We start from the raw sequence: 16,165 nt of genomic DNA, 5'->3' as shown, positions 1-16,165 counted from the left end.
GTGAAAAACAACATTTAAGTTTTATTTCAAGGCGAAATTACCCACCCCTACTTCAGCCACTAGATGATTATGGATGGCCTGCGCACATCCACGACGTCCACCACCAGCCGTCTCCTTTTTCTGGACACGTTGGCATTGGTGTCGCCAGCTTCTATTTTGTTGCACAGAATATAAAACCTGGAAGCAACATCCTGTCTGCAGGTAAGTCTGACAGGGATTTAACGCTGTAGCTTTTGGATGGTGCACCCCCCCTCTCTGCATCCTCTGCCGCCTCGCTTGCCAACAGACGTTAATTGGGGCGGGGGGCATCATAAAATGATACCAGAGGAGCATGCTTGTGCTTCCAACTATATTTCATGTCCACCTTCCAAATATGACTTCAGATATTTCCAGACTGCTGACTCGGGAATTGTCTGTGTCAAAACATGACATCAGCCAACACTAATGTGGAGTGTTTGCCTTTAAACTCAACACTTTTAGCAGATCATTTATTAAAAGGCACATATAAGTGAGTTGGCCAAAGCTGTTTATTTGCTTTTTTTTTTTTTTTTTTTAAAAAACATTGTAAATGTCACTTTAATTTCATAAATAAATTATAACAACGCTTAAAAGTACTTGTAATGTGTTGTTAAACTAATGTGTTTTCTGTTAAATGCACTGCAAAAAATGTTGAACCTCATTACAGTGGACAGCTATTCAAAAGCCGCTTTCTTCAAAATGCATGAGCTCTGATGTCAAAGTTGCCCATCAGCTGCTAGTACATCTACTTTTTTCTATATAAATGCGTCTTGATGGAAAATGTGCGCATCTGTTACTGCTTTCTTTCATGAGTCCATCGGTCACTACAGTGGACACTTATTCGAAGGTTTTCTGTTATATGCACGAGTGTTGATGTCAAAGTTGTGCATCAGTCACTACGGTCGACGCTAGGATGTTTCAGTGTTTATTACAGTAGTGCCACAAAAGATTCATGGTAGTAGTAAACCCAGCGTGAAGAATATGGAGGCCAATGTAAACGAAATGCTTTCGCTGGCGTAAGGGGCAAAATAATACAACGTGACATCCCGAGTGTGTACTCAAACAAACTGCTAAAAAAGCATGCAGAGACACAGAGAGCGGCGGCAAGTTAAAAATGGACACATCTGTAGACAAACTGGGCCCCCAAGAAACCACGAGACAAGCTCGCAAGATGGGGCGACACCACTTAAAGAGCGAGCCCTCGATCTCATTGGGGTTTAACTCAGATGTCTTGCTGACAGCGTGGATTGACTATATAGGATAGAAAATGAAGAACAGTCACTCTGGATCGGACCCATGGTTTCTACGGGCCGGCCGTCTGGAATGCGGCCAGCTTAATCTCCTGCAAATGGGAGCGCCTGTTGGAAGGCAGAGGATGTTAGGATAAGGCTTTCCTTCCTGGATAAGGCAGACTCATTTTGTACTGGATTTGACGCTTGTGATCAAAAAAAGAAAATCATTACGAGAATAAATTAGGAATATTGAAGACGAAATAAATTGTAATATTGGGCTTCTCGGAATAAATCTTATTACTAGAATAAAATCATTTCTTCAGAGGTGCAATGATTAATCGATTGACGGGTAAGAGATTATCAAATTAATCTATAACGATTTTCAATAATCGACTAATCATTTCGAGACCTTGTTAATGTTTAACTTAAAATTGTCAAAATCCTTGTCATTTTAGGCTCTCAACAGTAAATTATATTAATAATAATAAGGCAGACTGATTATCTTTGCATTTCATCAATATTTCATTTGCGCCTATCTTACTTTGGAAAACTCAACATTTTTGCCTATTTTCTGACATGTAACGAATCTGAATCAATTTGTTTGTGCATTTTCTGCACTGTCAATTTTAAATATCCTGTTTTTGAATAAAGGGATGGAATTTTTTAAAAGTTTTTCTTCATACAATTCAACAATTAATTGAAGAAATAAGAGATCAATTATTAAAGTAAACGATAGTTGCAGCCCTACATTAAAATTTATTATTAAAATCGTAATAAAATAGAATAAAGTTGTGATACTACGAGGAAAACGTGTTACTTTTTTTGAATAATTAATATTGAATAGTTTTGTTATCCTTAAAAAAATTGGGGATATTACTACAATAATTATGTTATAAGAAATCATTAACAAATTGCTTTTTAGAATAAGTCCTACTAAATAGAATACTGTATATCCTGTTGAATAAAGTTGTACTGTTAAAAGTAGTCAAATGAGGATGAAGTTTCAATATGCCTTGCAAGACGTTTTTAAAAAAAAAAAAAAATGTAATAAAATGTACAAGCAAAAGTAATGTTACAAAACATTTAAGAAAAAGTAACTGTTAGCATAAAGTTTGAATATCACGAGAAATAGAGTCTGTAGTAATGGAAGAAAACTTTTTTTTTTTTACCCCCTCTCAAAAAACATTCCAAGATTAATAATGTAATAAAACTTGTTTTAAAGAAAAAAAAAATCATATTACTAGAATATAGTTGGAATGGGCGGCACGGTGGACGACTGGTTAGAGCGTCGGCCTCACACTTCTGAGGAGCGAGGTTCAATCCCCAACCCCGCCTGTGTGGAGTTTGCATGTTCTCCCCGCCTGCGTGGGTTTTCTCCGGGCACTCCGCTTTCCTCCCACATCCCAAAAACATGCATTAATTGGAGACTCTAAATTGCCCGTAGGTGTGCATGTGAGTGCGAATAGTTGTTTGTTTGTATGTGCCCTGCGATTGGCTGGCAACCAGTTCAGGGTGTACCCCGCCTCCTGCCCGATGATAGCTGGGATAGGCTCCAGCAGGCCCGCGACCCTTGTGGGGATAAGCAGCTCAGAAAATGGATGGATGGATGGATAGTTGGAATATTACAAGAAATCAGCGATATGAGAATAAAGTTGACTTTTCAGGGTGAGGAGAATAAGTCAATTTTACAAGAATAAAGTTTTTTTTTTTCAAGAAAAAAGCTATAATATTAAGTGAATTAAATATTTCTTGGGGGGGGGGGGCAAGTCTTTATATTACACGACTAAAGTCACTTTAATTGACATAAAATAACATGAACAAAGTTGTATTTAAAATGGTACTATAAATACACATTCAAATAAATGTCATTTAAATCTCTGGAGGCTGTGACGAGCAAAAGACGACGGAAAAGCAAACGACTTGACCCTCTCATTCACATCCTTCCCTGTTTTTATCCCATTCACTCTTCCCCTGCCATCCCGCCTGCCTGTTATTGTCTTGTGTGCAGCATCCTCCCACACACTTCTCGGTCTCATGTAAATATAGAGCGTGCCCCATTTAGAACGCACATGTGCAATTACACCGGCCCTTGGGGACCGCAGTGGCACTTCGCAGCATGGATGTTTATTCCGACTTCCATCTGGATGTCCCTTCGAAGCGCCTCGCACCTACTCGCCCGACCTGCTGCACCTGGACAGCCGTAACAAGGACGTCTATTCTCCTTCAATTTTTTTTTTTTTTTTTTTTTTTTTTTACACAAACGCAGCTGTTGTTTTCATTGGTTTCTTTCCTATGTATATTTTCAAGGCGTGTCTAGAGAGAGAGAGGCGTTGCTTCAAGGTCACGCGTGTGAGAAGGCTCTTTGCGGCAATTCTCATATTCCTGTCTCTTGGCAGTGTGAAGGTCACATGCTGATTCCATGCGGAATTTGCTAGGCCCATAACAAAGTAAAAACAATGTCTCTTTTTCGGGTTGGTGGTTTGGCAAAGACTTGCTTACGTTGTCAAAATGATTCCCGTTCACACAGATGTGAACAATGTGCATGTCACGCCAGTCACTTTGCAAAATAACAAAACTCACTTGCGCAGACTAAAGTGTCAAATGCAGTCCGATGGCGTTTCTGCGACTTCAATGGGGGATTAAATTAGCCAGTGGTGGCTTCGCGCATACGCATTTGCAGTCTGGACATGGATGGGTGGATATCTGCTTTGGAGGGAGTTTCTCTTAATTGAACTTGATTTGATGAAGAAGAAAAAAAAAAAAACATCTTCTATTGGCCTACATCGTAGCCCAATAGAAGGCAGTTTTGTTGGATGCAGATTAGTAATTAATGTTGTTTACATAGTAGCACTTCTTATAGTTCTGAGCACTCTGGAGAAGGGTTTCGTCCAGGATATCCCTGTACATGGCCATAGTCATCTTTTCTTTGAGTGCAACTAGTCTCCCTGTCCCTGCAGCTGAAAAACACCCCCACAGCATGTTGCTGTCACCACCATGCTTCGCTGTTGGGACTGTATTGGACAGGTGATGATCGGTGCCTGGTTTTCACCACAAATGCCACTTAGAATTAAGGCCAACAATTTCTCTTAGTCCCATCAGACCAGAGAATCTTATTTCTCACAATCTTGGAGTCCTTCAGGTGTTTTTTTTTAGCAAACTCCATGCGAGCTTTCATGTGTCTTGCACTGAGGAGAGGCTTCCGTCGAGCTACTCTGCCATAAAGCCCCGACTGGTGGAGGGCTGCAGTGATGGTTGACTTTCTAGAACTTTCTCCCATCTCCCGACTCCATCTCTGGAGCTCAGCCATAGTGATCTTTGGGTTCTTATTTACCTCTCTCACCAAGGCTCTTCTCCCCCGATTGCTCAGTTTGCCCGGACGGCCAGCTCGAGGAAGGGTTCTGGTCGCCCCAAACGTCTTCCATTTCAGGATTATGGAGGCCACTGTGCTCTTAGGAACCTTAAGTGCAGCCGACATTTTTTTGTAACCTTGGCCAGATCTGTGCCTTGCCACAATTGTGTCCCTGAGCTCTTCAGGCAGTTCCTTTGACCTCATGATTCTCATTTGCTCTGACATGCACTGTGAGCTGTAAGGTCTTATATAGTCAGGTGTGTGGCTTTCCTAATCAATCAGTATAATCAAACACAGCTGGACTCCAATGAAGGTGTAGAACCATTTTAAGGATGATCAGAAGAAATGGACAGCACCCGAGTTAATGTTTACAATTACCGTATCTTCACGACCATAAGGCGCACTGTATTAAAAGGTGCAGTCTCAGTTACAGGGTCTATTTCTGTATTTAACACATACATAAGGCGCACCGCATTATTGGGCGCATGCATGGTAAAACATACGCTAGCTTAAAACATACGGTAGCATGCATGCACGCTAAAACATACGCTAGCATACATGTTAGCGTATGTTTTTAAAAAGGCAGCGGGAGCAGAACTGTGTTCTGTTGTACTTTATTGAAGTATTTAACAATGTACTCACATTATTTTTTTATCAATCCTCATCCACAAATCCATCAAAGTACTCAACTTCTGTATCCGAAATGAACTCTCCTCATTGTCGGAGTCAGTCTCGTTGCCGGGGGGCTGTTCAGCAATGATGCGGGCTTTCGCAAAAGCTCGGACAACAGTCAAAGCAGATACCTTAGCCCAGCCATCCACAAACCACTCACATATGGTGGCGTAACTCGCCCGGCGCTTCGTCTTCTTGACGAAGCTCGTTTTCTTGCTTCCTCCACTTGCGAACCATAGATTTGTTGGTCTTGAATTCTCTCGTGGCTGCTTGATTCCCATGTTCCGCCGGATAACTGATATTTTGCAGTTTAAACTGTGCTTCGTAAGAGTCTCTCTTCGTATTTGCCATTTTCGGGGGTCCTTAGCCAAACCGATGTTTTGCACAATGCACATACCGGCACTATATACCTACTGGGGGCGTGCCTTTAGCATCCTCTTTCACAGCGCACCCTTCCCCCTTTGACGTCCACATGCTGTCCTCAGTCACGTCCGCCTTTCCTCTCTATAAGCAGCGTGTCGGCAGGAAATGCTCCTCAAAGCGCGCTCCTCAAAGTCACACATTTACAGATTTTGGAACTCGGTGCACACATAAGGCGCGTAGCATTATAAGGCGTCCCGTCCATATTGGAGAAAATGTAAGACTTTTAAGTGTGCCTTATGGTCGTGAAAATACAGTAGTCAAGGAAAAGAGGCAGTTTATCACTTGAAAGATTTGTTTCCAAGAAGCGGTTAACTCTCAATGAAGTAAATTGAGTACCCTGCAAAATGCACTTTTTGCTGATAACCAAAATACATAGATAAATTGTTTTAATCCAAAAGGCTTCTTCGGTTGTAAATCTTGTGTGTGTGCTGTAATTCTTGACCCTTGGGGTATTTTGACAAAAGCATATCACAGGCAGTTATTAAGACAATTTGGAAACTGTTTTAAATTGTGAAAGAAATGCATAGTATAGGTCTCATTTAAGTTGCAAAACTGTGTCATGCTCTGCTGTCTCTCTGTCACCTCTACAATGTGGGCTTCTTTCTGCCCATTCATTCAAGCATGCATGCAGTAAGTAAATCACAGGCAAAGATTTCAAAGACAACATGGAGCAACAAAACAACCTGACGCCCCTTCTTCTCTGACAGTCTCAGCCCGAGACGGCCTGACTCAGGCGGAAGGTATGTGCTGAGCCTTCACTGCTGGCTTCTGGAATTCTAATTCAGTGGAGGAACGCCCAACTTCAACAGTCACACCAAATCCCGCCGCTGCCCATTCTTTTATTTTTAATCCCTGCTGCTTCGCCTAGGCCATCATTCACGCATGCTTAGCTGCGTGAGGAGGAGGAGGTGGCGGTGGCGAGTTGTCCGAGGGCTGCCAGTCAATGAGTCGTCTGGGTTTGCTTGAAAAAGCGTTTGGAGTGGAGGGATGGAATTAAAAGAAGCAGACCACACAGGTTTAAAACCCAAACCATAAAGGTCCACAGAGGGATTCAAGTCAGCCAGAATGAATTTGAAAGACTTCAAAGATCTGCAATATACGCACACTGTGTGGCCTCATGAAACCATGAACATGTGACAAGTGTGTGTTTGTCTGAGCTCTCAACGCTGTCATAATCTCGGTTTAATTATGTGTCAGCGGCAGAGGTGGGTAGTACCGAGCTACATTTACTCCGTTATATTTACTCCAGTAACATTTTGGATCAATTGTATTGGTCAGAGTAGCTCGAATGCAACATAAATACTCAAGTAAAAGTAAAATGTATGTGCAGAATCAATACTTTTACTCTGTTACGATCGACATGCCGCCAGCTACTTTTATTTATCCATTATGGCGTGCGCGATATATTTTTAGACTTCATCATCGACTTCCGCATGGGGCGGCGTAGCGCCAATCCACCGTGATCACTCGTGTCATTTGACTCGGACAGTGCTGTTGACTCCAATTCACCAATCAGACGGCACAAGGCATCACATGACCGCACGCAAACCCTTCGTGGGCCAATCAAAGTGACTCATTTCAGCCCACTTCTAACTTGAGAAAACACTTTGCGGTAAGTTGCAGATATTTGTACTATTACTACTACTAGTATTTTTTACGTTCATGCTCTGATTTATTTATTTGTATTTATTTTTAATCAGACGTTACTCACGAGTTACTGTTGTACTTTTTTCACTGAGTACTTTCTTGCACTTACTCAAGTAAATATTGGAGGAGTACTTTTTACTTTTACTTGAGTCTTATTATTCTAAAGTAACAGACCTCTTACTTAGGGACAATATTTGGCTAGTCTACCCACCACTGGTCAGCGGTGATCAAAAGCAACAACAACAAAAAACTGCAAGTTCACTATACACTGTGTAACCTGTCTAGAAATCAATGAAACCTCCGTTAAACACCACATACACTTGATGAGGCGAAGTGCAAATATGTGACACATTGATGTAAGCATCACATGGCTTCATTAATAGTTTAAACCCTAAATATACTGCAAACTCTGATCCCAAAACACTTTGTTCAAACTTATCTTGAAGCATTACCCTTAAAAATAAACAGCTTACAGTCATAAAAAAGATGTAAGTCATTCAGTCGTGATATGTCACTTCGATATACTGTACTTCCTTGCCACCAATTACTACGTTCCTACCACCGGGGATTTCAGTGCCATTTTATGCCATCATCGAGAGTTATGGTAAGAACGCGCAAACAGGTGAATCAGTGACTGACAAGATCATTTCCACCTAATCGTATCATCACCTGTGTGATTTTTAACTTAAGAGTCACAGCATAAATCCAAAATATCAATGTACTTTCTAAAAATTTTGTTTTTCTTTATCTCTGTGTAGATTGTCAGCCATCCAGGTCAGGGTAATCCACAAAGGTTGAATCGAGGCAACTGGACTATTTGTTTAATTTTTTTAATTCCCCTCCCAAAAACATGACTTTAGAAATTATGCTACTAGGCTAACAATTTGTGAAAATGTAACAGTGGTTTAATTTTCCACAATACTGTGATTTGATATGAGATGTGTCCTTTGTTAGATTCAAAAGTTTGCATGACAAAGAAATTGTTATATTTTATATTTACTGAATGTAGAATTTGACCAAAATGAAATTATGTTTCCCCTTTTAAGAACGTGATACTTGCTGAGTAATACTACAATACTAGGACTGCACTCAGTAGTTTGTCTCAGTGGTGTTGCCATTTGATTCACAGTATTATGCTGCTATTAGGCCAATGCTCTGTTAAAACCACAATATAACCACTCTACACTGAACTGCCAGCCTGCCTCAGTGTTATTGTGCAATCACTACAACTACATAACGAGAGCACTTAATTTCCATTTGCTTATTGTTGACCTATTTGTTGACTTTCGAGGTGCAAATGAGCAGTTTGGGTTACTAGGCCTGTCTGTACTCCATGGCACAACATTGAGTGCTTTGCATGGCAATCCCATTTAAAAGCTTTATACTTCCTACCCAAGCGACGTATGCGCTATAGGAAACATAACCGTGAGAAAAAGATGATGTTTGTGCCCAAGAGGAACATGCGCATATTCCGTTTCCATGAGGCTGCTCTCCTGAGGAAAAACTGTTACCACAGAGACGATTCCCTGAGAACGCCGGAAGAGCCATCTTCCCAACATGCCAGTCTCCCTGGAAAAGCTGCAGCACCACCAATAAAATGAGAATAATGTGCAGAAATGTTTTTTTTTTTTTTTTAATGCTGAAGGGCTTCCGGGAGAGAAACAATCTAAAAATGATTTGCATTTTGTAGAAGTCATTAATAAACTGTGGGGGCTTCCAAAACATGATTTATAGAGATTATATTTCAGCACTCATAACAGATGTGCAACTCTGTGTGTAATCATTTGGAATGTGGGTGTGCACATGGTGTGTGCCCTTTGTGAGCAAAGGTACACTGACTGATGACTGTGCCCTGGGAGAGGTTATCCTGGGGGTTGCTTCTTGTAGCCATTGCGCACTCACTTTATTTGTCCTCCGTGAACACTGACATGCATACGATCACAACCTTCACACTTTAAACTTCACTTTTTGTGTGAGTTGAGACTTTGTACAGTAAATTCAGTGGTTCTCAAACTTTTGACACCAAGTACCATGTCAAAAGAAATAATACTCCGCTCTCTCAGTACCACCAAAAATAGTTTATAGGATTGAATGCAAATGTACTTTAACTGTATTGAACGTTAAAAGCAACTTGAAAAGTAAACCAAAAAAAAGTTTAAAAAAAACACACTGTACTGAATAAAATGAAAACTTTAAACCGGTTTTAATTTCTTCCAGATTGAATCCATACCTGTATGTTTGAGTGTCTAGAGTGTCAGAAAATGTTTAAATGTTGGCCTTACTGTGACATCACAGGGGGCAAATAATACTGCACAAATGTCAAACATTATTATTTAATGATGGACGCACCTCAAATATTGCATTTTTAGACCACATTTAATTATCTCTGGTTTCGCTGTAGTTTAAATTCACAGAGGTTTTTTTTTTTTTTTTTTTTTTTACATTTATTTCCATTGTTTGGGCAGATGCGGGTTTGTATCAAACCAATTGGTGTATTTGGATGACCTCAAGAATTGCCACCATTGCCAGAAACATTTATACAAACGTTACCTAAATGCCAATATAAAAACAAAAAAAGCTTTTTTTAGGGGTGACCCAAGTTTTATCCCTGCTTATTTTCATTAATCACGGTCCAGCCCGGTCCCGATCCTGCGCTAATCGCGGGGTCCACTGTAATGCAAAGCTGTACTTGTGTGTGCGTATCATCCAGTAGATGGGGGGGAAGTGGCGAATAGCGGCTCATTTCCATGAAACAGGACAATTACCCCCAAAAGCGGCTGCTCGGACAGTGCTGTTTAGAGAGGGTGATGCGTGTTCTGTAATTGTTCTGTAACTGTTTGCAATTGCCTATTTTAATAGTTTAAAACGTGAATATACCACAAACTATGATCCCAAAGTCATATAAAATAATTTCAAACACTTACCCTTAAAAGCAAATGACTTGCATATTATTTGCGGCAAAGACTCTCAGTAAGTTCCAACGACCCAGGCTAAACTTAGCTCCTCCCCAACATAGAAAGTTTTTCTCTCAGTTGAGATGAATCACTTCAACATAGTTCCTCTACACCAATTTTTGTACTACTTTACTATTTAGAGGCATCTTAGGCCGTTTCAAAACGAGCACAAAAACTGGAAATAACTGTGGATAAACGGGTACAACCGGGGGAAAAAAAGTAAATTCATAAAAAAGTGAACTGCGAATATACGGGGAATTTCTGTATTAATGGCGAAATGAAAAGAAACAGACAGCAACATTGTAGTGAATTTATAAAAAAAATATATATATATTTAAAAAAAAAAAAAAAAAAAGATACATGTATACTAATTCATTCAGTGGTGAGGCTGTTTGAAAAGGGCAGGTCCAGGTATGAATGACACAAAAGGAATCACTCCCAGATTGGAAGCGCTGCTTTTTCTACACTTTAATGCACTTCACAAAGCAAAATGCAGCAAAATGGAGCATTTAGTGTTCCAAAAAAATACATGCCAAGAACATGGAAATAATTTACAGCGTGAGAACACATGCAAACAAAACTACTAACCCAACCGGAAAAGTATTTTGTGCCCATATGAGCCAACGGTCAGGATAATTACACGCTCTGTCAAGCCATTATTGCACAGCCTCATCCAGCTCACTTAAGGGCGGGATGCAGCTGAGACCTGGATGACCGGACGTGGCAACTGACCAACAGAGCACCATGATATTTATGTAACACAAAGCCATGTTGAGAGCCAAGCTAAACCCATGCGACACTTCAATAGCTAGATCCCACCATCCATTTTCTATAGCGCCCGTTTTCATGACGGTGGCGGATAAGCTGCAGCCTATCACAGCTGACTTCAGACCTTTGGACCAGAAGCGGTGTAACCTGGACTGGTCGACAGTCAATCGCAGAGCACGTATAGATAGATAAGCATTCACCTACGGACAAAGTAGACTGTTAAAATAAACTAACATGCATTTTTTGGAATGTGGGAGGAAGCCGGAGTACCCGGACAAAACAGACAAGCACGAAGAGAAAACAAACTCCACAGAGATTTGAACGCAGAACATCTTGACTGTGAGGCAGACTTGATAACCACTAGTAAACTGTGCTACCAGTACATTTTCAAATGTAATATTTTGCGGAAAAAAAAGTTAATGAGACACTAAAGAATCAGCTTCATTTATTTATTTACTCAATTAAAATGGGACAGTGCTTTTTAAAGTAAATTTGCATGTAAATATGCCAGACTATAGCCATAAACTAGTTTCCATGTGCAGTCCCTTAGCAGGGTGATGTAATATTTCAAGTATAAAACACAGAAAAAATTGGGTAAGAAAAATCAAGACATACACAATACATGTACACAGATCATTCAGGGGTAGGTGACCATCAGAGCTCGTGTGCGAAAGAGAGAAGTTCTTTCGCAGTTTCGTACTACTACGATAAAGTAAACTGTATGTATTCGTCCCTTACAGGAGATTCATCTTGGATGCATAGTATACCATGGTTGCTGATTAAAGCACTCCTACTTTTTACGACAGGTGGTCAAATACAGGGGTGGTCAAACATTTTGGGTACATGGACCCCTTATAGGGGAGAAATGTTTCCAAGGATCCCCTCATAGCCCTAACGCCAATTAAACATACTCTCATGTACACCCGTAAATGCCATGGGAATTTCTTTTATTTCAAACTAAATATTGATAAACTGTTTATGAGAAAGGAATATTTACCCATTGTCGCTAGGTGACACACACTGCTTCTACTAACACGGGGAACAAAAAGGAGGTAGTTTACAAAAGAACGGTTACTGTTGACAACTTTTTCAACCAAGTAGCAACGGTTTTCAAAAAAAGCAAGTTTAATTCCTGTTAACCTTTGACGCCTGAGTCAAGGCGTTAAGAAATTGATAACGTCTTGTTTCCCCATCGTTTTTCGAAGCTTTTGACCTGAGGTATGTGCTACCAATCTGCAAATATTTGGCCAAGATCACGTTGCATCACCTGTGTAACTTTCAGAAAAGAGCATGACAGCTCAAAATGCCGCACGAATGCAGGCATGTCAAATTTATGGGATACATCACAATCATATCAGAGCTTTTAATTGACCCGAAGATAAAGTAGGAAGGAGAAATTCGTTTGCTATTATTGTGATTTGCACTTTTGATGCTACATGATTTACGACAAATTATTTGGTGGACCCACAAGTTACGGCTCATGGATGCCCAGAAATTATTTACCTACATACTTATTTATACAATACAGATATAACGCAATCGTGGATATTTTGGGGGAGTCGCGCCGTGCTGACGCTGGAAGTGGAACATTCTGAGTTGGATTCTTGGCAAAGAAAAATTGAATATCACATTTCCATAAACAAACATTCCTGCTTCCTGCTCTGTCCACTCCACTGAGGAGGAGAAGGGGGGAATCATTTGGGAAAAGTGGATCACAAAGCCTATATAAGAATGGTCAACCAGAATTACCACGGGAGGGGGAAATCCCTACCATCATCGTGTATGATCATGACACACATTCCAAAGTTACTGTCACAAACACAGTAATAGTAACACGTCGTATTCAAGTCAGAAGAGTTTGAGGCAGACTCACCGACGAGCACGCACAGCACGTCTATAAGGACGCACAGCTTCTTTTTCACGCTCTTCATGTTGCTTCGCCGTCGTTTCAACTTCACTTTTGGCTTATGGAGATTGAAAAAAATTAATAAAAAAATAAAACAAGCTCAAACTGTACGCGTAAACACCTCCATTATGCTAGGCTTTGCTACATAACAACAAAAAATGCAACCTGCATTACGGGTTCTTCTTCCGGGGTACCGCGTCTACCTGTGCGCGTGCACAAATACAAGTGATCGTATGTGTCAAAAATTGTGCAAGATGTCGTAAAAAAATAGGACGTTAAAATATAGTACACGGTCCCGTTTGCGTTCTGGAATAGTCTACGAAAGAGTCCACACGAAGCATCCAAACGTTGTTCGGGTCCAAGCCGTTGTGAGAAAGAAGGAGCCGAGCGAGCACGACACGGTGACACTGGACGCCTCCCACTTCACGTCCTCCATTCTTAATGCTGCCTTTCCCCTCCCATTTTCCTTTCCTGTCTTCCTTGAGGAGGAAGGAGGGGGTCGCTAAAATGAAGAAAAAAAAAATAATCAAATCAAAATAAAATAAAATTACATTTTAAAATATATAAATCGAAATTTCTCAAATTAACTCCATTATTAAAATAATTTTGGTTGAGAGTTATTTCTTGTCTGTAATTAGTAGAAATGTAGTTCTGTAATTGATATCCATTCAGATTTTTTTTTATCACGTCTCACTTTCTTTTCTTATAATGGGAACTCATTTTATATATTTTTGGATTGTTTGCTTGGTTTTTGTTTTTGTTTTTTCCCATTCATTTAAATTTAATTCATTGTCACTAATACTTTTTACTATAATACTTAATAATTGTATTACTATTGTGTAAGCCATGTAAACTGGAATAACAAAAATCTTTAATAGCCAATAATTAAAAAATAAAAAGACTGAAATGAGAACAGAAACAAGTGTTTTCTTTGGTTATGCAGCTATTTCAGAATCAGAATCAGAATCAGAATCATCTTTATTTGCCAAGTATGTCCAAAACACACAAGGAATTTGTCTCCGGTAGTTGGAGCCGCTCTAGTACAACAGACAGACAATTTACAGAACACTTTGGAGACATAAAGACATTGACAAAAAACAATTGTGCAAAAAGATGCAGAGTCCTCTAGCATTTAGAGCAGTTCGAATGACTAATATTGCAATAGTCCGGTGCAATGACCGTTGTGCAAAGGGCGCTGAGACTTCAAGGAGTGTATGCGGTTTAAAGTGACGAGTAGTGCGATCATCTGGGACAATGTCGGTTGTGCAAATGTTACAGATACTCCTCAGTCAGTGTGCAAATGGGGGCAGATGCTACTTTGGCATGAGTGGCCAGTATATGCAAATAGTGCAGCATGGCGAGACAACTACAGTGAGTGCACGAGTAATACATAATTGGCCCCACAGAAATGTGACAACGAACTCAAGTCAAAAAATTGCCAGCTTATTGTAATGGAATTATAGGTTAGGTGTTTAAGAAGTTGATCGCAAGAGGGAAGAAGCTGTTGGAATGTCTACTAGTTCTAGTTTGCGTTGATCGGTAGCGCCTACCTGAGGGAAGGAGCTGGAAGAGCTGGTGACCGGGGTGCGGAGGGTTCGAGAGGATTTTGCACGCCCTTGTCTTAGTTCTGGCAGCGTGCAAGTCCTCAATGGTGGGTAGGGGGGGTACCGACTATGCTTTCAGCAGTTTTCATTGTCCGTTGCAGTCGGAGTTTGTCCTTTTTTGTAGCAGCACCAAACCAGACTGTGATGGAAGAACACAGGACCGATTCGATGACCGCTGTGTAGAACTGTCTCAGCAGCTCCGGTGGTAGGCCGTGCTTTCTCAGAAGCCGCAGGAAGTACATCCTCTGCTGGGCCTTTTTGAGGACGGAGTTGATGTCGGTCGCCCACTTCAGGTCCTGAGAGATTGTAATTCCCAGGAACTTGAAGGTCTCGACGGTTGACACAAGGCAGCCGGACGACGTGAGGGGCAGCTGTGGCGAAGGATGCCTCCTGAAGTCCACGATCATCTCTACCGTCTTGAGCGTGTTCAGCTCCAGGTCGTGTCGGCCGCACCGCAGCTCCGGCCGCTCCGCTTCCTGTCGATATGCAGACTCGTCACCGTCCTTGATGAGGCCGATGACAGCGGTGTCATCTGCAAACTTCAGGAGCTTGACAGTCGGGTTCGCTGAGGTGCAGTCGTTCGTGTAGAGAGAGAAGAGCAGCGGAGAGAGGACACAACCTTGGGGCGCCCCAGTGCTGATGCTGCGTGTGGATGAGGTGGCCTCCCCCAGCCTGACCTGCTGTGTCCTGCCCGTCAGAAAGCTGTAAATCCACTGGCAGATGGCAGGTGAGACGCTGAGCTGGAGAAGCTTGGTTGAAAGGAGTTCAGGGATGATGGTGTTGAACGCTGAGCTGAAGTCCACGAACAGGATCCTCGCGTAGGTCCCTGCACTGTCGAGGTGTTCTAGGATGAAGTGCAGTCCCATGTTGACTGCATCATCCGCAGACCTGTTCGCTTGGTAGGCAAACTGCAGGGGGTCCAGCAGGGGACCTGTGACGCTCTTGAGGTGGTCCAGCACGAGACGTTCAAAGGACTTCATGACCACAGATATCAAAGCGACAGGCCTGTAGTCATTCAAACCAGAGATTGCAGGTTTCTTGGGGACTGGAATGATGGTGGAGCGTTTGAAACAGGATGGAACTTCGCACATTTCCAAAGATCTGTTGAAGATCTGAGTGAAGACTGGAGCGAGCTGGTCCACGCAGACTTTGAGGCAGGATGGGGACACATGGTCCGGGCCTGCCGCTTTGTTAATCTTCTGTTGTTTGAAGATGCGTCTCACATCCTGTTCATGGATGGTTAACGCAGAAGTCAGACGTGTGGTTGTGGTCGTGAGTGCGGCCGGGTGGGTGTGTGGTGTGAAACTGTCCTTTTCAAATCCGCAGTGGAAGGTATTCAAGCCGTTGGCTAGTGTGCTATTGTTCTCAGCTTGGGGGGATCGTCGCTTGTAATTCGTCAGCGATTGGAATGCATGCCAAACTGATTTAGAGTCGTTTGCGCTAAACTGTTTTTCCAACTTTGCTGCATAGATCCTCTTTGCAATGTTAATTTCTTTAGTAAGATGGTTTCTAGGGCCCTGTCCCCGCTCTGATATGCGTCCTCCTTAGCTTGGCGAAGCTGCTTAACTTTAGCAGTGAACCACGGCTCGTTG

At 41.6% G+C, this 16,165-nt stretch overlaps 1 protein-coding gene across 1 annotated transcript in view; it reads right to left on the bottom strand.

The window, feature by feature from the left end:
- plpp2b (phospholipid phosphatase 2b) overlaps positions 1–13,364 on the bottom strand; it is a 34,919-nt gene extending 21,555 nt beyond the window's left edge. The window contains exon 1 of the mRNA XM_061684350.1: positions 12,937–13,364. Within this exon, the coding sequence (XP_061540334.1) occupies positions 12,937–12,994 (58 nt within the window). The 5' untranslated portion in view covers positions 12,995–13,364. The remainder of the gene's footprint in view (positions 1–12,936) is intronic.
- Between the last annotated feature and the right edge of the window lie 2,801 nt (positions 13,365–16,165).

The sequence above is a fragment of the Phycodurus eques genome, chromosome 8 (genome assembly GCF_024500275.1).
Source record: "Phycodurus eques isolate BA_2022a chromosome 8, UOR_Pequ_1.1, whole genome shotgun sequence".
Taxonomy (NCBI): Eukaryota; Metazoa; Chordata; class Actinopteri; order Syngnathiformes; family Syngnathidae; genus Phycodurus; species Phycodurus eques.
Note: the sequence above shows the minus strand (reverse complement) of the source record. Positions and strands in the feature narration are given on the sequence as shown.